Source organism: Elephas maximus, chromosome 16 (genome assembly GCF_024166365.1).
Source record: "Elephas maximus indicus isolate mEleMax1 chromosome 16, mEleMax1 primary haplotype, whole genome shotgun sequence".
NCBI classification, from domain to species: domain Eukaryota; kingdom Metazoa; phylum Chordata; class Mammalia; order Proboscidea; family Elephantidae; genus Elephas; species Elephas maximus.
In genome coordinates, this window is record NC_064834.1 from 73,243,741 (window position 1) to 73,268,824 (window position 25,084).

Sequence of the window (25,084 nt, forward strand, 5' to 3'; positions counted from 1 at the left end):
GTCTCATTAGGGGGAGAGCAACTAGGAGTATATAGCAAGGTGTATATAAATTTTTGTGTGAGACTGACTTGATTTGTAAACTTTCGCTTAAAGCACAATAAAAATTAAATAAATTGCTTGTGTAACTCCAGGCTGTCTCAATAGTCTTATCGGACAGCACGAATCTGGTTGGGTTCAATGGAGGAAGGGGCCCACGGTGACAATACACCACATTCCCACCCACCCACTTCCTACAAGGAATGTCTTGTTTTATACCGACTCATAGCTTACTATTATGTTTTTAACCCTAAAATACTTATCCTGTGCATGCAAGCACTGGAACTGAGATCTTAGGCTGTTCTTTTCCTGTTATTTCCTCACACTTATTGCCTACTCGTGGCGTTAGGGTTCAATAACCAATATTTTTTTTTCCCTTGAATTCCACGAGGGACAGTGGGTCACAGGCGAAGGAGTCAGCCTCGCCTCGTAATGTTTGATTTCCAGTAACTAACCTTTCAATGACCCCCAAAAGGCTTTGGGAATTTTGGGGGGCAGAGGGACGTCAACGTAGAGAAACCGAGGCTCACATCCAGACAATGGCTTAAGTTCCTCGCAGGGAGAATGATTCTAACTCAAGATCAATTCCAACTCTCTCATCCTCCGGGATCAGTCTCTGGAGAAGGACATCATGCTTGGCAAAGTACAAGGTCAGCGGAAAAGAGAAAGACCCTCAACGATGCGGACTGACACAGTAGCTGCAACAATGGCCTCAAGCATAACGATTCTGAGGATGGCATAGGACCGGGCAGTGTTTCGTTCTGTTGCGCATAGGGTCGCTATGAGTCGGAACCGACTCAACGGCACCTACCACCACCACCACCACCCTCTGGGGATGCCCAGGAGTTAGGACATATAACGTCGTAGGCTCTGGGGACCGCGTGGACCGGCTCGGCACGGGCCGGAACCACGCACGCTTGTTTGGGTTCGAACAGCCGCGTGATCCTCCCACCCAACACCAGGAAGCGCAGCACAGCGGTGGGAGACTGCGCGTGCGCGGCCGCCTGACCGTGTTCCGGGAAGAACGTTCCCAGCCTCCTTGTCTCGCTGGGCAGCATGAAGGCCGGAGAGGAAGCCGGAGGAGCGGACAGCGAGGGGCCACGGAAGCTAGGACTCTGCGTCCTCTGCGGCCTGCCTGCTGCAGGAAAATCGACCTTCGCGCGGGCCCTGGGCCACCAGCTGCGGCAACAGCGCGGCTGGGCAGTCGGCGTCGTCGCATACGATGACGTCATGCCGGACGCTTTCCTCGAGCAGGTGAGCGCAGCGCCTTCGGTCGGTGTGGAGGGGGCGGGGCCTAGGCTCTTCGCGAAAGCTGTTGGTTAGTGTAGATTCCGACCCCCAGAGACCCTATGGTTCCCAAGGGGAATGCGAACTGCCGGCCTTTTGGTTAGCGGCCAAGCTGTTAACTGCTGCGCCACCTAGCGTTACGTATACACAGGTGCTTTTGAGCGCCCACGAATGCCTGGTATGGGAGTGCAGCCCTGACAGACGAGAAAAGAGGAAAGTGGAGCTGGTCTAACACTTACCACAACTAGCGCGAGAATGAGTTTTATTGGGAGATAGTTTTTTATATGACGTAGGGTGGCAGGGAGCCCAGATGACCGCCCTACTGGCCAAAGCCTATAATATAAATTGCAATTCTTTGGTCTTTTGTAGCCCTCTCAGTGGAAATTGCTTCGACAGGAACTGTTGAAGTACCTAGACTGCTTCTTGATGGCTGTCGTTAACGAGTGTCAGATGTCTGCCCCACCCGACAGAACTGAAGCCATGTGGGAAGATTTTATTACTTGTTTGAAGGATCAAGATCTGATATCTTCTGCAGCGCTTGAGGCCCAGTCTTGCTACCTCTTAACGAAGACTGCTGTTTCCAGATCTTTGTTTTTGGTTTTGGATGACAACTTTTATTATCAAAGCATGAGATATGAAGTCTACCAGTTGGCTCGGAAATGTAATTAAAACATTATATTCTTACCCGTGGAGACACTCAGTATATCAAAATCACTACCGCCTTCAATGAGGATTCAATTGGATGAGGATTCAATTGGATTAGGAGGTTTATATAGATTTACTTAATTTTAAAAGATAGATATTCAGAATTACAAATGGCTTTTCCTGTTTCAGCTGGGATAATTTGTCTAGTATGTATTTATTTCACATTTTAAGAAAAAGAGTGCACCAGTAATTTTGTGGTTTTAAACTGTTTTCAGATTCATTAGGCTTTTGCCAGCTCTTTTTAGATTGTCCTATTGAGACCTGTTTACAGAGGAATGGCCAGAGGCCAAGGGCAGTGCCAGCTGAGACCATTCATCTGATGAGAAGAAAGATAGAAAAGCCCAACCCTGAGAAAAATGCTTGGGAACACAACAGCCTCACAATTCAGAGTCCAGCGTGTTCTTCCGAAGCCAGGTATCCGGATCAAAGCGGTCATGCACGGGCTGCCTCTCCTGTACCAGGCACTGTGCCGAATGCTTCACCTGTGTGTTAATACTCATGCAGCCCTTGGAGAGAGGCTATTTCCCCATTTTTGTAGAAGAGGAAACTGAAGTGCGAAAGTTCAGTTTGCCTAGGTCACTGAGCTTGCAAGTGGTGGAGCAGAGACTGGAACCCAAATTCCTTTGCAAAGCATGTGTATCAGAGTAGAATTGTGCTCCACAGGGTCTTTCAATGGCTGATTTTTCAGTAAATCTCCAGGCCTTTCTTCCCTTGCTAAATTATCTTAGTCTAAGTATGTTGCCAAGTAGTTTTGACATAGAGATTTGTGAAAGAGCAGAGTTGGTACTAAATCCTAATTGTGCCTTAAAGCTCAATACAGTTACTCTGTGTATAGTGTGAGGCTGGTGGGCCATGGTGTCTAATGCTTTTCATTCATGATACATGTCTGGAGAGCTCTGGAGCAGTGCTGTCTCCCTCCAGGACCCTGGGCTCTTTTCAATATCAGAAGATCATCTTGAGGTTGAAATTTAACTCATTGAGCTCACTGGCTTAAAATTTTTCAAGGCTACCTCCTACACTCTGAGTCAAATCCACACTCTTTATTATGGCTTACGTGCCCTAATCCTGATTAACTCTTCAACCCTGTATCCTGCCAGTCTCCCTCTGCTGCTTTTCAGCCCAGCTGGCCTTCACCAGAACACCTTCACCGTGAACACCAGAAGCTTGTTCTTGCCTCAAGGCCTTGGCACTTGCTGTCCCCTCTGGCTACATAGTTATGCTTGGACAACTCCCTGGCCATCCTATCTAAAGTGAAGAATATTAGTTGAACTACCTAGTCGCTTTCTATCATTTTCACTTTATTATCTTCACTTACTTGTCACTGGCTGAAATGATTATTTTTTGCCTGTTTAAGTAATTTGTTTCCATTACATTGTCAAGCTTGGGGAGAGTAGGAATCTTGCTACACTCTCGGACTGGCGCATCGTTTCACATAAGTAGTTGCACAATATTTTGTATACGACAATATGCTCGATAAGTATTTTTTAAATCAATGAATAAATTCCACCAAAACCCTCAGTGGACCCCAACCCAGTGAGGAACAGTGCTAATCCAAACCCTGTAAATAAGCAGAGGCCAGAGAGTAAAGACTGAGCATCTTTTCTTTAGGAGAAAGGAGTGCTTCTAACCTACAGTTCAGTACTTAATGGGGGAAGAAAGAGAATGACTTTTCAAAGCTTATTGATGAGTCTAGGGAAATTAATATTTTTTAATACTGAGTTTTTGGTGCAAGTTTACATAGCAAGTTAGGTTCTGATTTGACAGTTTGCACACAAATTGTTCAGTAGCATTAGTTATATTTATCACCATCTGTCAAATTTGTTTCTACAGGTACAATTCAGTGACATTGGTTACATTCTTTGAGTTGTGCATCCATTCTCATCCTCCTTTTCTGAGTTGTTCCTCCCTCATTAACATAAACTCTGTGCCCCCTAAGATTCTTATCTTTCAAGTTATTGCTGTCAATTTGATTCTCTGTATAGTTCTTAAAAGACTACAATGCTTAAGGCAGAACTTTTTTTGCTAATTAAACTATATTGTTTGGTTTTAAGGAGACTTCAGGGGATATTTTTAGTTGAAAGGTTTAAAGATTATTTTAGGACAATAGTTTCAGGGGTTCATCCACCCTCCAGGAAATCTGGAGTCTGTGAGAATTTGAAATTCTGTTCTGCATTTTCATCCTTTTGATCAGGATTCTGCTATGGACTCTTTGATCAGAATGTTCAGTAATGGTAGCCAGACACCGTCCAGTTCTTCTGGCCTCATGGCAAAGGAGGCAGTTGTTCATGGAGGCAGTTAGCTTCACATTCCATATCCTCCTCTTGTTCCTGACTCTCCTTCTTCCTCTATTGCTCCAGGGAAAATTAACACTTTTTACATGAGGGAGTTTTCTGTGTAATAATTTGTATCTGAGCTGCATTTAGATTTTGCAAGTAGAAGGTAAATTACAAATCACTGAATTTCAAGGGGTTTTCCCCATTTAGGATTTTGGGTTACAGCAGTTTATTCCACTAGAATTCAGTTTAATTTTCATAAATACGAGTTCTTTAAAAACAAGATGTTTGACTTAAGGATTTGTTTTATTTTATCCCACTTTCTCTTACAGCCTGGAGGTGACTGATTTATTGCTTACTGCTTTGGAGAATCCAGTAAAAAATGTCGAGGACAATTGGGAACAGAAGGTAAGTCTTGCAGTGGATTTAGTATGAATGCGAAGGAACGACTTTTCCTAGGAAGATCTTTCTGAGCCGAGTGGTGTTAAACCATCAGTGAAATGTGAACACTGCTTTGTTACTGGCTTGGCATCTGTTTTAGTTATTTAGTGTTACTGTAACAGAAATACCACAGGTGTATTTGTATGACTTTAACAAAGAGAAATTTATTCTGTCACAGTGTAGGAGGCTAGAAGTCTAAATTCAAGGTGCCAGCTCCAAGGGAAGGCTCTCTCTATCGGCTCTGGGGGAAGGTCCTTGTTACCAATCTTCCTGTGGTCTAGGAGTTTCTCAGTGCAGGGACCCTAGGTCCTAAGGATGCACTTCCCTCCTGGTTCTTCATTCTTGGTGGCATGAGGTCTCCCTGTCTCTCTGCTCACTTCTCTCTTTTATATCTCCAAAGAGATTGACTTGACACAACCTTATAGATTGAGTCCTGCCTTATTAACATCATAGAGGTAGGATTTACAACACATAGGAAGATCACCTTAGATGACAAAATGGTGGACAGTCACACAATACTGGGAATCATGGCCTAGCCAAGTTGGCACACATTTTGTGGGGACACAATTCAATCCATGACAGCATCTCACCAGCATTTGGTCTCTACTCCTGGATAGTGGTGCCCTGGTGGCAGCTCATGCCATCTGGCCAGAGCTGATTGTTAAATTTTCAGAAATGTTGGAGCTGGTTGACATCAGGTTGGTACCTTGAAATGGGCCAGGATGAGAGTATTTACACTACAGAAATTAGCAAATACTACAAATAGGGTTTTTGTTGTTTTTTCCCTCCAGAGCCAGTTATTAAGTGTTTCTCACCACACCACTGCCTAGATGGAACCCAGCTTACAACTGGTCTTATTTCATTTGGACCTTCTCCTAGGAAAGAATAAATGGGACAGAAAAGCCATTGTAACTTTTCTTTTAGTCCCTTCCGTTAAGCATCACCTACACTTTTTTTTCACACTTTAGCCTTCTCTTTTACAAAACTATATGATACCCAGTAACAATGTCTGTATTACCTAGGAAACAGACAGAATTATTTGTTCAGCTAGTACTCTTCATCAAGCTGATCAGATGCTCCGAAGAATTATCTCTCAGACAATGAAGGAAGCAAAAGGTATGTTGGGTAGTACGTGCTGTTTGGTTATGACTCTCTACTGCTGATCTTGTTCCTTTGATACCAAGCAGTTTATTAGCTTTGTCAGGAAGTTTAAATCATGTTTTCATCTTAAATATGTTGGAATTGACTCGACAGCAACTACCACCACCAACTCAGTTGTGATTAATTATAGAATACGACTGGTTTGTCTGAAGTAAGCAAACCGATAGATTTCCTGGTGTCGTTAGACAGCCCAGATTGATTTTACACAAGTAATGTGAGAATATCTTTTTATTTTAGGTGAACAAGTGCCTCCTTACAACTTGAAGCTTCTAGCAGAAGAACTTAACAAGCTCAGAGCAGAGTTTTTGGAAGACCTAAGACAAGGGAGCAATAAAAAGTATCTGTGCTTTCAGCAAACCACTGGCATATCAGATGTCATTTCTTTTTTTCATTATGAGAAAGATAACATTGTACAGAAGTATTTTTCAACGCAGCATTAAAATTTCTGAGTTTCCAATCATGACATGAGTCTGCTATTGGTAAAATTTTGCAAACTAATTAATTAAACAAATTAATACAACACTTTGGTATTGCTTTGTTTTCTAAGAACTAAGGTCGGGCCCAAGCCATGGTATTTTCAATCGCTCCATATGCATGTGAAAGCAGGACAATGAATAAGAAAGACCCAAGAATTGATGCATTTGAATTATGGTGCTAGCAAAGAATACTGAAGGTACCGCGGACTGCCAGAAGAAATACAGCCAGAGTGCTCCTTGGAAGTGAGGATGGCAAGACTTCGTCTTATGTACTTTGGACCTGTTATAAGGAGGGGCCGGTCCCTGGAGAAGGACATCATGCTTGGTAAAGTAGAGGGTCAGCGAAAAAGAGGAAGACCCTCAATGAGATGGACTGACAGTTGCTCAAACGCAGCAACGATTGTGAGGGTGGGGTAGGACCAGGCAGTGTTCTGTAGTACGTAGGGGTTGCTATGAGTCGGAATTGACTCGACAGCACGTAACAACATGTTTTCTAGGTCAGTAATGTGAACTGCCAGAGACCAGTACTAAACAGAAATCAGTACATCCTAAAAGATCCATTTGCCCTTACAGAAATTACTTCAGGCAGTCACTTACCAGTTACGATGTGGATAATTAAGCACCAGAGCCAGCCTTCCTGGTTATGGCCAGAACCCTCAATGAAGGAGTTAAATGGATCTTGACTAAAAAGAGGAAGCAAAGAACAGATGTGTGTATATATAGAGGTGTTTTTAACTCACGGATAGATCTCACGGGTAAAGCATTCTAGAAATCCAAACCAGTGTGGCCATAAAACCTTATTTTATTAACTCAACATTTACATTCCAGAAAGTTACTAAGAAACTAATTTGATCCTAGTTTTCAAAAAAGAAAAATCGAGGTCATTAGAAAGTGTTATTTTTTTATTCATATATTACAAAAGCAAAGCTTCACAACATGAACTACATACTAGATATAGTTATTTCAGCATTAAACTCCTTCTGGAATCCCTAAACAATATAATGTATTTTGTCACCAAAACTCAAGTTTTGTTTTGCATACAAAATATGTTCTTTACGTCAAAGTACGTATCAACAAAAACAAGTTCTGGAAAGCATACACCCTCTAAGACTAATGAAAAAGGCCTTAGCAGGGAATTTTTCATTTTTAATAACACATCCATTTGATAAATATTTTCATAGAACTTAAAATGAAGTTTATCTCTGAATATTTTTTGGTAATATTCCCTTTGTCAAACAGTTCTGCAAATGAATGGCAAACCCTTATTTCTAGAATGAAATAGCACTGGAAAATAGGCAATGTAATTTTTTCAAAGTAAAAGTCTAGCTTTCACTTGAATTTCAAGACGTTGTAGCTACACACTACATTAGTAAAATCTGAAATAAAATTATTCCGTTAATCTCTTCACAGTTTCTTAAAAAAATATTAGTGGAGATAAATTATCTACCAACTTTAAAATCTAAACTTATGTTCACTGAACAAAAATAAATTTAGTTTCAGAATATTGCCTGTTCACAGCAAAGTACTATAAATAGTGCATGTTAAACTTTTCCCCACAAATCATTCCTATAAAATATCTGATTAAAAATGAGAGAAACATATTCAATAGTTACGGGAAGATACTAACATCTTTCCAAGTACAGAATTCAATTCACAATCATTTAAATAAAATCCTAAATCTTTTAAAAAATACAATACCAAAAAGTTTTCTAAGGTAGATCTGCTTCGAACCTTTTAGTGCATTTAGGGTTGCGGCTTTCAAGCACTGACAGCTTTGGAATACCAATTGTGCTTTTTAAGTCAGAGGAAAATTAGAATTATACATTCGAGTTTGTAATTATAAAATATTTTCCACGTTTAAAATGCACCTTCGAAACATTCACTTTAGTTGTCAGAAAAAAAAAAATGTACTTGTCAATACTTGACCCAGAATACAGAGTTAATAAACTGGTTTTAAGAGACTTTTTCCTCTGTTCAATGAAAATTTTAATTTTCTATTTTGGGGTATTGCTTTCACTTGAACAAAATGGAAGAAAAATTATTTCAAAGGCAACCTGTTTCTTCCTGGCAATAAATAAATACTAGAGCCAAGTTACACATTTGGAGATTGCTGCACTAAAACCAATCTGGGCAGTGAGCAATGTAAGCAACAAAATTGCAGGATTTGACAAGGAAGAGAGTTACAGTTGGGAAAAACTGTCTGTGATGCTGTTCTCTGAACTATGCAGTTGTGATTAGCTTAGATTGGATGTTAAACCACAAGAACTCATTGTTAACGGCTTTCTACCAGTTGCAAAGGAGGGCAGAGGATCCATTAAGTTGGTACTTGGGGCTTTTGGGGGCATATACCATCAATAAAAAAAAAAAACCAAACCCACTGCCATCGAGTCAATTCCGACTCATAGCAACCCTACAGGACAGAGTAGAACTGCCCCATAGAGTTTCCAAGGAGTGCCTGGCGGATTCGAACTGCTGACCTTTTGTTCAGCAGCCGTAGCACTTAACCACTAATCTTCCTTTAATTTATTATAAGGATAGAGGTCCTTTCCAGTTAATAAATGCTTAATAGTTAAGACAGGTGAGAAGCCAATTAGTAGCACTTACAAGATTTGAATCGCATTAAAAACAAAATTTGCAAAGTACACAGAAGCCAACAGTAACAATATATTTTATTGTTTGACCAAGCTACTTTTCAGAGTAAGCTAGTTATTACACAATATAAAAACAATAGCCTCCTTATTCAAAAAGACTCTAGATTTAACAAGTCTTATTTCTGTAAACAAACATCAAGTTTATACGCATTTTACATCCGTTTTCACACCACTGAATCCTTTCCTACCGTGGTGACGACGTGATGCAAGCAGAGTTTCCACAGCTGTTTCGCTGGAAATGAAGACTGGTAAAACTGCAAGTACGCATCACAGTTTGAATTCACAGAAATTATGTTAAAATAGCTAATTCTGAAAAGGACACCAGAATCTACTTTGAACGAACGCTCTTCTTTTTTGTAAATATTAGTTCCCGTTGTATCTTTTCATGTGTTCCTGTACCCATAAAACAGACAAAGGACAGACAGCAAGAAAAGGAAGCAGAAAAGATTTTTTTTTGAAGGATTGGCTTTTTCCAGGACTTGTAGTTTTTTTGGGGGGGCGGGTAAGATGGATGGCATTCCATTGTACCTCTTTGGTCATGAAAGGAATGGGAGGCATAACAACCTCACCTGATGCTAATAACATCAGAATGGAGGATTTAAATGGGTCAAATTTAAAAAAAGAAGGCATCTTCACAGATAATCCTCTCATTTTTCTAGTACTCTCGTTTGTGTGTTTCTTTTAAATAAACTGAACGCATAATTAAAAAAACCCAGTGGAAAGCTGGCATGTGTTTAAACTAGAAATTGAACATATTTTAAATATTAAACACCAATTTCTTCAGTTATGGAGGAAAAAGATAATACATTTCCAATGTAAAGTCTTGGGTTTCATTTCTTTTCAGAACTTTCATTTCATGTTTTTATAACTTTTGTTTTTAAAAAAATCAAATTGCTTTTAAGTTTTCCCTTGTGGAAAAAAGAAAAGACTTCCTACTCTGAAATGGCTTCACTCTATCAGCTGAAATGAAACTATCGCTTCAACCTAAACTACGTGAATTAAACCGTAACTCAATTCAGAGCCAATTTCAAGGCAACCCCCCACCACCTACTGCAATGAGGTGTGGCCGGTTCTGTAGGAGGAAATTCTCTGTCCTACCGCCGTCACGTAGGGCAGGGATCACGGCTGGCCGCAATGTGTGTACTCAGATATCAGGAGTACGGATAAGCCTTGAAGTTTTTATGGACCACAGATGTGGGAAATTTAAATGAACACCTGGAAGAGTATGACTGGACTCCAATTTTCAAACGTCTAAATGAAAGAAAAAGTCAGACACAATCTTTCTAGCTATTCTAACGCATAAATGACCCTGACTAGATTTTCATGGACAGGAAAAAAAAAGGGGGGGAGGATTTGTTTCCACTGTCAAATTTATATTCTATAAATATAATGTATAAACTTTAAATTAGCAGACATCTTATCAGGGATGGACCCCCCTCCCCCCCCCAAAAAACCTTACAAAACACAAAATGGCAAAAAGAAAGCATGGTGTGACTGTTTCCATCAGTGTTGGTTATGTTGCCCTCTTGCAAAATGACAGGCAAAATCATACTTGTTTTTACATTTGCATCCACATATATTACACTGAAAAGGGTTTTCATAGCCATGACATCCCATATGAATAGTGTAAAGGATATTGTCTGCAAAATACATGTCACAGTGCTGGCAGTGGTGCAGAAGCTGAGGATCCTGGACCGGCAGGGTTGGGACTGGAGTGCTGGGCTGGCTGTTTCCTATGCTAGGAGTACTGGTGTGGGCACTTGGTTCACTGCTTGGCCCTGCCACTGGACTGTAGTTCCTCTGACTATGCGCTGGCCGGGGGTCGGGGCTTGTGGGAGAGGAGCTCTGAGGAATACTTGCTGACACGGCAGAAACCACCGCCTGGGCAGAGGGCTGCTGAATCATGAAAGGCTTTTCATCGGGGCAGGGAACTACATCAGGGGATGCAGGGTTTTGGTTTTCAGGTGGCAAGCTGGACAGCTGTCCTGCTAGAGTAGAGAGCTGATTTAAAGGGTTGTCAACCATGAGCTCTTGGGGGTCCCTTGGAAGGCCACCAGTGGGCGTCGTTTTCGCCAGACTTTCATAGGAGTCAGTCTGAATATTTGGAATTTCGTGGGTGAAATCGTTAAGGTAGTCTGGTTTCTGAACCACCATGGACGGTGGACTTAAGTTGATTAGTGCTCTTCTGCTGTACCCCAGGTTGCTCGTTTTCTTCTGTAAAACCCCCCACATTTTCTTGCTGCTCAAGGAAGACCTAGTACCTTTAATTGGTACCATCTTATGCTTGCGCCTTCGATGATGGGACAGGTTACTCCGGTCACTGCAGCGGAAGGAACACAATTCACATTTGTATGGTTTTTCTCCAGTATGGGAACGCATATGGGCTTCCAGATGACGCTCATAAGCAGATGCAAATGGACATAAGTGACACCTATGAGGCTTCTCACCTGTTTGAAGAGAAAAGTTGGGGAGAGACTGCAAGAGGAGTCTATTTATGGAAAGTTTCATGTCTGTCCATTCACTGGATTTACAAATTGATCAAAAAGCTTTTCCAAAATCCCAGAAGAAATGTATTTATAAAAAGGATGTGAAATTCTCATCTGCACAAAAAGACTGTCAGAATTTGTAAAGAACCTGCAACCTTAAAGCTTATCCTCATCAACAACCACTTAAGATTCACAGACATATACTATCAGTCGATATACTGTAAAAAATTTTGGCTTCAACTGCTGTTTGAAAAAGAAGAAAAGCACAACTGACAATAATATTCTAATAATAATACTCCCTACATAATGATCTTATCAAAAGTATGCCTCAGAGTTATATACTCATTTATACATATTCATACACAAACACACATACCCTTGCCTCAGGGAAACACACACACACTCTCTCTCTCTCTTTTTAAGTCCTAATATGAAACAGAAACCTCAAAATCAAAATGGGGTTCCTAATCCATGTATGAGTTATACACAACGTATCCTTTCCAAATTGCCCCAGCTTCACCTCCACCTTCCTTTCTTCAATCACCAGACCAGACAAGTTCAGTCGACTTCAGTTGGGGACTGCCGAAATACGTAAAAGAAACATTTGGAAGGTGGCATTTGGTGTCGCTCATTTAGTATGCCTACTCTGTGCCAGTGTTCTGCTAGGCTTTGGGTACGAAGATGACCCTGACACAATCCCTGTCCTCAAGAAGCCTTCAGGCAACCGCATCACGGCACTGGGAGTGCTGGGATGAGTGAGCTCAGGGAGACACCGGAGCGACACCTGACTGGGTCTTGGGTGCAGTTAGGGTTTCTCAGAACAGACGATTAGGTCAGGATTAGAGAAGTTTGTAACTACAGAGAAACTTTCCCCGTTTCTGTAACTGAAACACACTGAGTAAGGATTAAAAAAACATTTGATTGCTGCACACTACTTTCAGCATCGACCTGCCCCACCTGAGAGGCAGACAGCTGTTGAGGCACTATTCAGCTCGAGAAGGAAGCTGGCTGAGAAACGGGAAGCTCTGTAGGTGGCCTCACTTCCTACCTGTGTGTATGTTGTTATGTTACATAGTTACAGAAAAATGGAGTGACCTCCCCATTTAGTCAAATCTTTCTCAGCCTTCGATTTTCAAAGACCAGAGCTATTTACATGAAATATCGACCTGCCCTGCTGGCCCCTTTCCTGCCCCCAGGCAATGCCTTCCCCAGCTGTTTCCTTGTTACCTGTGTGGATTCTAATATGCTCGATGAGCCGGGCTGTCCCTTTGCTGGCATAGTTGCAGTACCGACACTTGAGCTTCCCATCAAAGGTCCTTTCAAACCCGTCTACTAACATTCCTGAGTTTTCATCCAGGGAAACTTCAACAGATGGGTGATCCAGTCCATTTTGATCACCATCTGTTCCAGCTATAAACAAAGTACAGTGGAAGAAATCATGCATCTCAGAATCAACTCAACTTAGCATTTCAGTCTTGAGTGTTACAAAATTTTTCAGAGATTGACAATTCACTTACCACAAAATTTAACTTCAAAATATAATGCAGACTTTCTGAACTGGGGCTAATTTTATACAAACCAAACTCATTGCCATCGACTCAATTCTGACTCATAGCAACCCTACAGGACAGGGTAGAACTGCCCCACGGGGTTTCCAAGGAGTGGCTGGTGGATTCAAGCTGCCAACCTTTGGGTAGCAGCTGAGCTCTTAACCACTGGGCCACCATGACCCCAATTTTATACAAAAGCAGTACTGTATTGTTTCTGAGACCCTTTTAATAGGGGGATCTCAAGTTACATATAATTGTATCAGCCCTCAACATGCTCTTGAAGAAAAGAGCAGGGTATTGTCTGACAGGTAAGGAGACGGAGGGGAGTAAAGAGATTGACTTTAAAGAGTGATGGCGTAGTCACGCACAGGTGTTATAATGGCCAGTCATAATAATCTCCAGGAAATTACCTTTATTTGCTTTAGTCTAAAGCAATTAACGTTGAGTTTTGCACTGTTCCACTCAGTTCATGCATATGCTCAAGTTTCTGGGTTGCATTGAGGGTCTTAACATTTTTACTAAACATATAAAGGAAAATCTTGTATTTGTTATCTTTAAATGTTAGAGCTGTGAGAATTTCAGAGCTAAAGATGTGTGTGTTTACTTCAAATCTAACCTGACCAACTCTCCGTACAGGTGAAGCGACTACAGGGGCAGACACTTATCATTGGGAAAACCAGTAAACAGGCCTGCAGCCCTCATCTTTTGACTCAGTTCAGCAATCTGTACGCTGGAGTGTTGGAGACAATTTTATTCCTACAGCTTCAAGGGAAAAGGACTTCCACTCCACCCTGGGGACAAAGCGGTGCTGACATGAACGATCCAAGCCCCTTGCTCCACTGTCTCCCCCACTCCTCCCCAGAAGAGGAGTGAGCTTGGTGCAAGTCCGACACCCAACAGGGCCACTACACCGTAGAGACAAGGAGGCTCAGTGTCTCCCTCTCCCACTTGCTTTCCCAAGCCAGTGAGTCTCAAATTTTAATGTGCGACATCAATCACTGGGGGATCTTGTTAAAATGTAGAGTCTGATTCAGTGGCTCTGGGGTGGGGCCTGAGATTTTGCATTTTTAACAAGCTCCCAAGTGATACCTACTCCCTAGATTACATTTAACAGTAGCGAGGCCCTGGACCATCTAGGTCAGGTTCCGCAAACTTTTTCTTTAAGGGCCACATAAGTAAATACTCTCGACAGCACTGGGTTTTTAAGTAAATACTCTAGGCTTTTGGCATAGTCGTTAAGAGCCACATCTGCTAACCAAAAGGTCAACAGTTTGAATCCACTAGGCGCTCCCTGGAGACCCTGCGGGGCAGTTCTACTCTGTCCTACAGGGTCACTATGAGTCAGAATCGACTCAATCGCAACAGGTTTGGTTTGGGGGTTTTTTTGGCTTTGTCAGCCATACGATCTTTTATCACAACTAGTCAACTCTGCCTTTGTAGCACAAAACAACTATTGAAAATACGTAAATGAGTGTTACTGTTTTCCGATAAAACTTTATTTCTGAATGCTGAAGTTCAGATTTCAATATAATTTTCACGTGCCATAACGTATCATTCTTCTCCATTTTAAAATGTAAAAACCACTCTTCCCTTGCAGGTGAGATAAGCAGCTGCCCAGATGTGGCCCACAAGCTGTAGTTGGCTGACTCTTGACCTAGTTCAAGAACAGTCCAGTGTGTGTGGTAACGGACAGGCAAAGTCTTCCTCTAGCAGACACAAACAGGCTGCCATTTTCTCTCTGCCAGTTTCTCCTCCTGGATGTGTAAACAGGCTCAGCCCTTCCTGGGGACCAATTATCTTCACTGTAGGAAGGAAGACACAGAAACCCCTTTTGGGTTTCAGGTCTAATCCAGGTTTCCTGGATGGCCCAAGTCTTTGACATGAAGCTGATGTTTTGATCCCCTCTGGATTCCTTGTGTCTACTGTTAGCCTATAGAACCTGGGGAGCAGGAAGGGTATTTAGGAGCCCCAACCTTCCTCTACAGAGTGTTCAAAAGCAAAGACGTCACCTTGAAGACTAAGGTGCGCCTAACCCAAGCCATGGTGTTCTCAATTGCCTCATATGTATGTGAAAGCTGGATGATGAATAAGGAAGACTGAAGAGCTGACACCTTTGAATTGTGGTGTTGGTGAAGAACACTGAATATACCATGGGCTGCCAAAAGAATGAACAAATCTATCTTGGAAGAGGTACAACCAGAGCAGTCCTCTGGTGCAAGAATTGAGAGACTACGTCTCACATACTTTCGACACGTTATCAGGGGGGCTCAGTCCCTGGAGAAGGACATATGCTTGGTAGAGGGCCAGCAAAAGAGAGGAAGATCCTCAAGGAGATGGATTGACACAGTGGCTGCAACAATGGGTTCAAGCATAACAATGACTGTGAGGATGGTGCAGGACCAGGCAGTGTTTTGTTCTGTCGTACACAGGGTCGCTATGAGTCAGAACTGAGTCAGCGGGACCTAACAACAACAACAACAACCTTCCAACAAGACCATAATGCATCTCTAGGCCCTGGCAAGCCCTTGGGTACCTTTACTCTCCCTCAGCAAAAACTGACATATTTTGAGAAGGGAGAAAAATACCCTAAATCTCTCTTGAAAAAACTGAATGATCTACTTTAGTGAACAGTGGTCTTAAGAATATGAATAACAAACATTAATATATTTTTACAAAGTGAATGATTTAATAGTATTAAGATGATTCTACCTCCCTGAAGAGCCTCTGCTTCTTTGTCCCCACTAACTGATCCAGAAATCATGTTCACATGATGGGTCTGCTGAGTCAGGTATTCCTGAAAATCTTTCACGAAGTCCAAAGGCTCTGGTTTCTTTTCACCCATCTTTGCTTCCTTTTGAAGTTTACAGTTCGTTATACCTAGAAAAAACCTGAAATAATTTTACAGTATTTAGGAAGATCCAACACGTATTAAAACAGTGACAAAAACCATGACATGAAAGGCACTATACAAATCAACAGAGAGCATGATCCCTGCCTTTAAATATCTTAAAATCTTCCCTGTGAACTAAAGAAGACATACACAAAATTGTGAAGAATTTAGTAATACATTTAATCATTAAATAAATTGGGATTCAAACTTAGTCCTAGACGATGGAAAGAAATTACAAAGTCAGAAAAGTCCAGATGAAAGTGATTATACCAATTTACACTTCTACCAGCCCTGAAATGGAGTGCTACTGCTCCACATTCCCGCCAGCACTTGGTTTTCTTTTTCATTTCATCCGTTTTAATACCACCACACACTGGCTTTAATTCGTACTCCTTAAAGATTAAGGAAGTTGTGTGCCTTTTTATATGTTAAATAGTAATTTGGATACCCTCTTTTGTGAAGTGTCCGTTCAACCCATTTTTCTGCTGGGTTGTCTTTTTCTTATTTATATGTAAGAGTCCTTTATAATATTCTGGACACGAGACCTTCATTAGATATATGCATAATAACTATCTTCTCCTACTTCATGGTTGCCTGTTTACTTCCTTAAAGGTAACTTTTGATGACAAGAAGTTCTTAATTTTAATACAGTCCAATTTATCCATTTTTTCCTTTACCTTTAGGGCTGTTTGTGTCCTATTGCATTAGTAACAGCCAACATAAGGTTAACTTCCAAAACGTGAAGATAATTCACATCCTTGCTTTTCTGCTTCCCCATCTCTGATGGCAGCCACTCACTTGGCATTTTCGCTTTGACTCTAACTACCCAGTTAGATCAGACCTCATCCCTGGCTATCCTGAGCTGGGTCAAAACATCCCTGGCCACCTGCGGCCAGGTCATCGGGGAGCAGCCGTAGGCTCAGGAGTCTGCACAACTCCCTACAGTTCAGCCCAGTCTCTCTCTCTCTCTCTCACACACACATCCCTTGGGTCTAGGTTACAAGATAGAAGGACTCTACCCTTTTTCAGCCTTTCTCTATCACCCCGCCACCCAGAGGTGTACTACCAGCCCCTGCTGAGTCGATATTTCACTAGAATGACTCCCAAAATTCACAGAGATTATTACCTACACTTACAGTCACCCATTTATTATAACAGAAAGGATACACTCAAAGAGACACATCAGACAAGGCCTGGGAGAGGTCCTGGCACTAGGATTCCATCATCCCCAGAGACATGTGGCACTCTATCCCTGCATGGATGTTCTCACCAATTCCAGAAGCCCCAAAGAGAGAGGACAGAGATACAGAGTCCCCTAGTCACTGGGACTTCAATGAACATGCATAACTAGACCCTTAATGCATAGTTACAATTGATCTAAGCAACGAATATGCATGATTACATCATGCCCCCATCCCTTCCTGAGGTCTGTTGCCAGGTTGAGGCCTGTGGAGCACCCTACTTATTTACACTTGTTTAAGTTTGGCCGGAGGATCCCGGATGGTGCAGTGGTTAAGCACGCGGCTGGTAACTCAAAGGCTGGTGGTTCAAACGCACCAGCTGCTAGGAGGGAGAAAGATGTAGCAATCTGCTTCCACAGAGATTACAGCCTTGGAAACCCTATGGAGCATTTCTACTCTGTCCTGCAGGGTCACTATGCGTGGGAATCAACTTGAAAGCAATGGGTTTGGTTTTGGGTTTTTTAAGTTTGGCCTGGCTATTTAAGAAAAACAAAGAGCACCTAATTGCTCAGGCTGCTTTCAAAAACCAGAGACAAAAGGCCAAACTTGGTTCTTAGTCCCATACCTATATAAGAAACCTTGCCTACTTCTTAGTTCAGGGTATTCTCCTAAAACTTTTTTCTTTTTTTTTTTTAACTTTTCATATTTTTACCTGTAATCTATCTGAAGCTGAATTTGTGTATGGTGTGAGGTAAGAGTCAAAATATACTTTTTCCCAAGGAGCTATCCAGTTGTTCCAGCAACATGTATTTAATAGACCAGCCTTTCCCCAGTAGTCTCCAGCATCACTTGTGTCCTAAATCAGGTGACTATATATATGTGGATCTACTCCTGGGCTCTCTATTCTGCTCCACTGGACCGTTTGTCTATTCTCACGCCAATACCACACAGTCTTACTTATGTCCACCAGTTTCATTCTTAATATTGTCTTGGCTATTCTTAGCTCTTTTCAATAAAAAAAGCTTACAAAAGATAACACTGTGGGGCTGTGCGATGAGGAGGCTCCACAAAAGCAAATTTCCAGCTAACCATTTCTTTAGGAATCAAAACTACTTTTGTCAAGTACATTCAAAGGGAAAGAACAGTTTCTTCAACAAATGGTGCCGGGACAACTGGATCTACACACACAAAAGAATGAAACTGGACCTCAACGTCTTACCATATAAAAAAATTTACTCAAAATGGGTCAACAATCTAAATATAAGAGCCAAAACCACCAAACTCTTAGAAAAAAACGTAAGCGTAAATCTTCAAGACCTTATATTCTGTGATGGATATGATACATATCCACATAAGGATATAGGGTCGCCCTGAGTAGGAATCGACTCGATGACAACAGGTTTGGTTCTTGTTTTTGTTTTTTAATGACACAAAAAGCACAAGTAACGAAAGAAAACAGATAAATTGGACTTTATCAAATTTAAAAACTCTTGTGCAAAAGATACTATCAAGAAAGGGAAAAAGACAACCTGTAGAATGGAGAAAATATTTGGAAATCATTTATCTGATAAGGGTTTGATATCCAGAAATACAAATAAATTCTACAACTCAACAACAAAAAAAAACCCAACTAAAAAATGGGCAAAGGACTTGTACAGACACTTCTCCAAAGAAGGTATACAACTGGCCAGTAAGCACATGAAAAGATGCTCAACATCATTAGTCATTAAGAAAAAGCAAATCAAAACCACAATGAGATATCACTTCGGACCCATTAGAACAGCTATTACCAAAAAATTGAAAAGTTCTGTAGAAGATGTGAAGAAATTAGAACCCTCGTGCATTGCTGGTAAAACTCTGACCTGATGCCGTCGAGTCAATCCCAACTTATAAAACAAACAAACAAAAAAACCAAACCACTACCGTCAAGTCGATTCCAACTCATTGTGACCCTACAGGACAGAGAAGAACTGCCCCAGAGTTTCCAAGGAGCACCTGGTGAATTCAAACTGCTGACCTTTTGGTTAGCAGCCACAGCACATAACCACTACACCATCAGGGTTTTCTTCCGACTTATAGGAACCCTAAAAGACAGCAGAACTGCCCCAAGGAGTGCGTGGTGGAATCGAACTGCTGACCTTTTGGTTAGCAGCTGTAGCTCTTAACCACTATGCCACCAGGGTTTCCACACTGCTGGCAGGAATGTAAAATGGTGCAGCCACTGTGAAAACAGTTTGATGGTTCCTCAAAAAGTTAAACATAGAACTCTCTCTCCTGGGTACATACCCAAAAGAATTGAAAACAGGGATTCAAACAGATGTAGCCCAACGTTCATAGCAGCATTATTCATGAGAGCAAAAAGGTGGAAACAACCCAAGTGTCCATCAACAAATGAATGGATAAACAAAATGTTGTCCATACAGTGGAGTATTATTCGGCCTTAGAAACGAAGGGAATTCTAATTTATACTACAATGTGCATGAACCTTGAAAAACAGTATTCTTAGTGAAATAAGCCAGACACAGAGGACAAATACTGTACTATTCTACTTACATGAGATTATCTAGAATTTGCAAATTCTTAGAGACAGAAAGTACATTAGAGGTTACCAGCGGCTGGGAGGAGGAGAAGGGGGGCTACTGCTTAATTGGTACGGAGTTTCTGTTTAAAATCATAAAGAAGTTTCAGAAATAGGTTTATGGTGACGGCTGCAAGACATTGTAAATGTAATTAAATGCCACTGAATTGTACACTTAAAAATGTCAAAATTTTATGTTATATATATTTTACCACAATAAAAATTTTTAAATAGAAATTTTTTTTTAAACCGCTTTAATGGACTTAGCTAGAAATCTACGGGAACTAGACTAACCCTTGACATATTCACTACTAAAAATTACTGTACTGTGCAACAATGCAACGATACCCTTAGGAATTAACGAAGAACACAGGACTGTTTGTTTCCTCTTATGTTTACTGGCCCCAAACTGATATATTCTATTTTTGTATTTCTCATCTTCCTCTCTCCTTACGTCTAATCTGTTCTTCATTCTGAATGGCTACTGTCAACCTTAGTTTCCTACTTGTAAAATGGGCTGATACAAACTTGCAGTGCTGTTTTAAGTTTTATATGTAAACATAGGCAAAGGATCTTAACAGTGTGGGTAGCAGACAGTAGGCTCTCAGACAACAGTAGTTATTTTTCTAATAATTATTTTTGCAGCAAGAAATAGTTACATTTTGGATTAAGGAATTCCTCATTCTCCCAGATTCAAAGTTTTTTCCCTTTTTCTATTAGTTCATCAACTGGGCTGGAGAATAGTAAGCATCTTCTGTCACCCTGTTTTATACATCTGTTCCTTAGCCACAAGGAAACAAACAAGGCCCACACCGTAATCTCATTAATTCATATATCCCAATTTGCAACTTCCCAAACTCATCCTTTCTTCTTTTTACTTTTAGGCCCTTTTTAAATCACTTGCTTTAGTCTGGCCCAACTTTCTCAATCTTACGGATTATTTCTGGCTTCTGAACAACTTTGTTTCAGTTGTTTTTTTCCCATCTTAACATGTATACTTGCCATCTGAATGTTCCTAAGCACTGTATTACTATTTGTTTTATGCTCACAGTTAATTCCGGTTATTTGTCCTTTCAAATCTGCCCACTGGTTAGGAAAAAAAGAACTGTGCCAGTCAGTCCCAATGAGAAAGATTATCAAGAATAAGATTTGAGAAATAATTTTTTAAATCATAAAAGGTGTACTAAAGTCCTCTAGATTTTCTGAGTTCTAATTATAAAAGCTATAATTATTAAAGTAATCCCAAATTTTACATCACAACATAGTGTCACTTCTTATCAATCAGGTAACAGGAAAACTGTTAAATTTTCACTGGCAAATATGTGAATATACTTGATAGTCTCTCCAAAGCAAGATAAACCATGCCAATTCTTAGTTAGAAAGCAAAACACTGCTAAGGTACAGACATGTGGCAATGCAGAAAGAAATGCACCAGACTGCCAGGAAGGAAGCAGAAAAAATGATATTTTTACACATGCATTTCAAGTTTTAAGAACACACAAATGAGCCTAATTACAGACGATGGCTGGCATATTTTGACAGTCTTGGCTATTATCACATTGTCACATTATAAATTTCACCGTGTTTCCTGCCATAAATTGTGTGCTGCTTTTCAATCATTTCATAAAGCATGACGGTCTGAAAAAACAATGCATGCCAATGAAAAATGTATGATAACATTGTAAACATTAAGGAAAACTATTCTTGGATTAGAATTTTAACCATATTGATCTCGTTTACAACCCTGGATATTCGGCAATGATTGAAGAATTAGGTCCTATGTCATCACGAAGCATCTGTGCCCACTCATTTGACACATACGTACCACATCTATTCACATGCAACTGACAAGACAGGCCCTCACGTAGGTTCAGTCAGTGCGAGTGAAAGGTTTCCTATGTCTAAATAGAGTCTTTGGTTCAAAACCGAGTTTCCTCTACCTCAAGCCAGTATTTCTAAGCAAAACACTTGGGAAAAGAACAGTAATTCTGAAACTACCGAAGACTACCTGACATAGAAAGAAAATAAAGGTTTTACATCCAAACTACCTTCTGGTGTTTAATAAAGTAGTTATCAGTCTCAGGACTAGAAGTTTAACCTAAGAAGTCTGCAAATTAACTGGCATCTGCAGATGCCTCAAAGGTACTGATAAATTCCAAACCTTCACACGATATACAATAACCTCCGTTAGGAAGTCAATAACCTACGATGTTTTCAACAGATGGTATCTTTCCTGTTAGCCATGAATTCAATGCCTTGGAGCTTATTAGCCAAAAAATTACTTAATGCAGCCTTATGATTATCATTCCTGATGACATAGCAGGATTCCTGGTTTCTCTCCGTGATTACTCTTGTTAAAGTTAGGCTGGATCTAGTATGGCATTCCTTGGAGTATAGGTACATGTCTACACAGACACTGGCTACAGCAGACCTACTTTTATGCCAATAGCTTCTTCCAAATTATTCATATAATGCTCCTACAAAAACAGCCAGAGGTTACCCACACCAATGAGGAAACAGAGGTATTTGAAAAGTAAGTCTGATGTCCCCAAAGAACACGAAAACCTCTTTACTGTCAAGCAGTGAACCTGAGCTATTCTCCTCCCTTTCTTGGTTTCTGAAAAAGGATTTATACTTGTATGAAGCCCTCTGTCTGATCTTTCTTCTCCTGTCTCAGATTATAAACGGGAAGTCGTTGATCCTCTCTCAATCACACACACACACACAGAACCTCTGTGCCTGGAGCTAATCATTTAAAACAGTAGCATCATATAATACCAATTAGAAGACAACCACTACTCTAAAATAGAGATAATGTTAAGAAACTACTAGAGCAGAAGCTCTCTGATCGATCTTACTCTCAAAGTCTAGCTTTTTTATAAGCTGTGGGAGAATTTTGAGAACAACATGATTGGGGAATAGTAGAATATGTTTTATTCACCTATCAGTTTTCGAGAAGTATTTAAGCGTTACTAACCATAAAGAAAAATAGGAGCCAACTTACATAACAATTTATTTTGGGGTTTAGGTTCAAGTCTACCCAGAGGCACCTCAGAAGAAAGGCCTGGCAATCTACTTCCAAAAAGTCAGCCATTGAAAACCCTATGGGGCACAGTTCTACTCTGACACACGTACGGTTGCCGTGAGTTTGAGCAACTTGACAGTAACGCGTGGTGGTGGATACATATAAGGTAACTGCAGTTCAATATGTATATTTACTTCTACAGGCTAGCAAGTAAGGTCACTGGAAGATTCACTCTGCCATGGAATACCTATCAACGGAGAAGGCTGACAAATGAGGCTTGGTCTGTATACAGTAAAATGGGCCTCTGAGGGGAATTAGAACACATTCCTCTGATTCGAGAACTGTCAAACTCTTTGAAGACAAAAAGGGACATTACGAAGATTTGAGAAATCAGAAAACATACTAGGAAATTAAGACATAAACAAAACCATGCTAAAAGAAATCCAAAAGAGGAGTTACACAATCTAACCTTTTCACCCCAAATCCGTTCCTCCTTTTTCTTGCCACTCCACCATTGATGAAATGAAGAGTAATGGAAATTTGCTCTGGAGACACAACCAGGGACTCCAAAAGTCCATGGAGGGAATTTCAACTAAAATTGAAAAACCAGACAGAGGTCTGCAAAGAAAAACACACCACAAATCAACACCTTTACAACAAAATCTTAATTAGCATTTCCAGGCTTAATAAGCTAATAAAATAACTTGTGCAAATCTTACCATTACCATTAACTGAAAACTAAGCTGACAGAAAATCAAAGAACAAAGCAATAGGTTCACCTGAGCAAAGGTTCATAGGAGAGAAACCAAACAGTAACACGCACTAGTGTGACTACGGTTCTTCCACTGAGGGATTTCTAAAGATCTCAGTTTTGGCACATTTTTCAATGTCTTTCTAATTTTAAATTATGAATTTCATTTATTCACAGTACACTTACAAAGGGTCAGGCTTAGTACTGCTAAACAGCTATAGTCGCAGAAAAACAATGCACTAGCCCTGTAAGTTTTAAACCCAGAGAGAAACATCTGTGGAATATGGTTAAAAAAAAAAAAATACCCAATAACGGTACACCTGATTCTCATCTTTATTGTCCTCTCTATCACAATGCAAAACATTTATGGTTTTCTGGGAAACACCCTGGATCCCTAGGGGAAAAAAACACACCAAACATCTCAATTCGCTGTAACCATCTCCCAATAATATATTAACCTGCAGCTGTGTTGACACAAATCAAAATAAAACAGCATCTAAACATTGCTGTCCTATGGCACCGGGTGCGTTTGGGTAGTGCAGGACGTTAATAAAGTTTTGTTTCTTCTAAACAGAGCTTCCTCAGACCTTAAAATTTAAAGCGCCTTTACTTCTTCCCGTGATTGTCACTCCTGTTCTGAGTTCTGAGGAGCACGTTTAGGAGTCACTACATGGTCCATGTGCTTAGTGGCAGCTGGAACCACTTTAACGGCAGTTCAGACAGACACAGATACCGAGCACTTCCTAGGTGCATGGCTTGGCCACTCGCACTCCAGTTTACGAGCACACTTAAACCCTGTATGAACCTCAATAGCTCTTTGCTGCAAAGTCCTCCCCACCCCTGACATCTTCCCCAAATTAGAGCGCAAATTCAGCAGAAACGAATCGGGGCAGGATCAGCAGGTCAGAGACGGAGGTTTTAAAAGTACTTCTCCCAACGAGCAGCCCGGGACCCGCGCTGGGGCGGCATCTTCAACAGGGTTCGGAACACCTAGGAGACTGCGCCTGGCTGGCCCCGGCCCCTCGGACGCCGTGAAAACGCAAACCTCGGGGCGCCTCGCGTATAACCACCTGTCAGAGCAAGAGGCAGCCGTCCCCACCCCGGCGCCTCCAAGGCCCTGCCCGACGGCGCCGACCCGGAGCACCGCAGGCGCCCTCCCCTCCGGCTTCCCGCGGCCACAGGCTCCGCAGCCCTCTGCACTGCGTCCAGGAAGGTTCCGGGTCGTGACCCCGCCGACCGACGGACCACGCCCGCCCGTCCGCTGGGGCTGAAATCCCGGGCGGGGCAGCTGGCCCGCCCCGAACCGAACCCGGCTCTTGGCTGCCGCTGTTCCTTCTTATCCACCCTGCGCATTAGCGTCGCCGTCGTCCGAGCCGACAGCCTGCTACCTACCTCCTGACATCCGCACCGAGTAACCCCCGCCGCCTTGTTCAACGCCGCTGCAGCCGCCGCCGCCGCCGTCTTCGTCACCGTCGCAGCCGCCGCCATGTTTGTTGTGTCTCGACTCCCTTCCCGCCCCTTGCCTTTCCCAAGTCTCGCGTGAACAGGGCGTAGGGCGAAAGCGGAGGAGGGGCCTTCTGTCTCTCTTGGGGT

At 41.5% G+C, this 25,084-nt stretch overlaps 2 protein-coding genes across 3 annotated transcripts; one reads left to right on the top strand and one right to left on the bottom strand.

Moving 5' to 3' along the window:
• Positions 1-945: 945 nt before the first annotated feature.
• Positions 946-8,069, top strand: PSTK (phosphoseryl-tRNA kinase). The gene is made up of 6 exons (XM_049854875.1): positions 946-1,290; positions 1,693-1,984; positions 2,244-2,442; positions 4,634-4,709; positions 5,765-5,858; positions 6,141-8,069. The coding sequence occupies exons 1-6, from the start codon at positions 1,093-1,095 to the stop codon at positions 6,341-6,343; spliced, it is 1,062 nt and encodes a 353-aa protein (XP_049710832.1). The 5' UTR covers positions 946-1,092; the 3' UTR covers positions 6,344-8,069.
• A 962-nt stretch (positions 8,070-9,031) lies between these two features.
• On the bottom strand, positions 9,032-25,001 carry IKZF5 (IKAROS family zinc finger 5). Of its 2 annotated transcripts, XM_049854873.1 has the most exons (5): positions 24,884-25,001; positions 23,210-23,358; positions 15,776-15,954; positions 12,744-12,926; positions 9,032-11,477 (listed from the first exon to the last, which is right to left on the bottom strand). In XM_049854873.1, exons 3-5 carry the CDS (start codon positions 15,906-15,908, stop codon positions 10,534-10,536), a joined length of 1,260 nt encoding a protein of 419 aa, XP_049710830.1. In that variant the 5' UTR covers positions 15,909-15,954; positions 23,210-23,358; positions 24,884-25,001; the 3' UTR covers positions 9,032-10,533. The 2 variants fall into 2 exon arrangements, with proteins under 2 accessions (XP_049710830.1, XP_049710831.1); XM_049854874.1 differs by lacking the exon at positions 23,210-23,358.
• Positions 25,002-25,084: the final 83 nt, after the last annotated feature.

Excerpts from the sequence above, each read along its gene's own strand:
- PSTK (XM_049854875.1), top strand. The coding sequence starts at position 1,093 with ATGAAGGCCGGAGAGGAAGCCGGAGGAGCGGACAGCGAGGGGCCACGG. Across the intron at positions 1,291-1,692 it reads CGGACGCTTTCCTCGAGCAG|CCCTCTCAGTGGAAATTGCT; the intron begins GTGAGCGCAGCG and ends GGTCTTTTGTAG. Across the intron at positions 5,859-6,140 it reads GACAATGAAGGAAGCAAAAG|GTGAACAAGTGCCTCCTTAC; the intron begins GTATGTTGGGTA and ends TTTTTATTTTAG.
- IKZF5 (XM_049854874.1), bottom strand. The coding sequence starts at position 15,908 with ATGGGTGAAAAGAAACCAGAGCCTTTGGACTTCGTGAAAGATTTTCAG. Across the intron at positions 12,927-15,775 it reads AGCAGAGGCTCTTCAGGGAG|CTGGAACAGATGGTGATCAA; the intron begins GTAGAATCATCT and ends CTTTGTTTATAG. Across the intron at positions 11,478-12,743 it reads GCATATTAGAATCCACACAG|GTGAGAAGCCTCATAGGTGT; the intron begins GTAACAAGGAAA and ends CTCTTCAAACAG.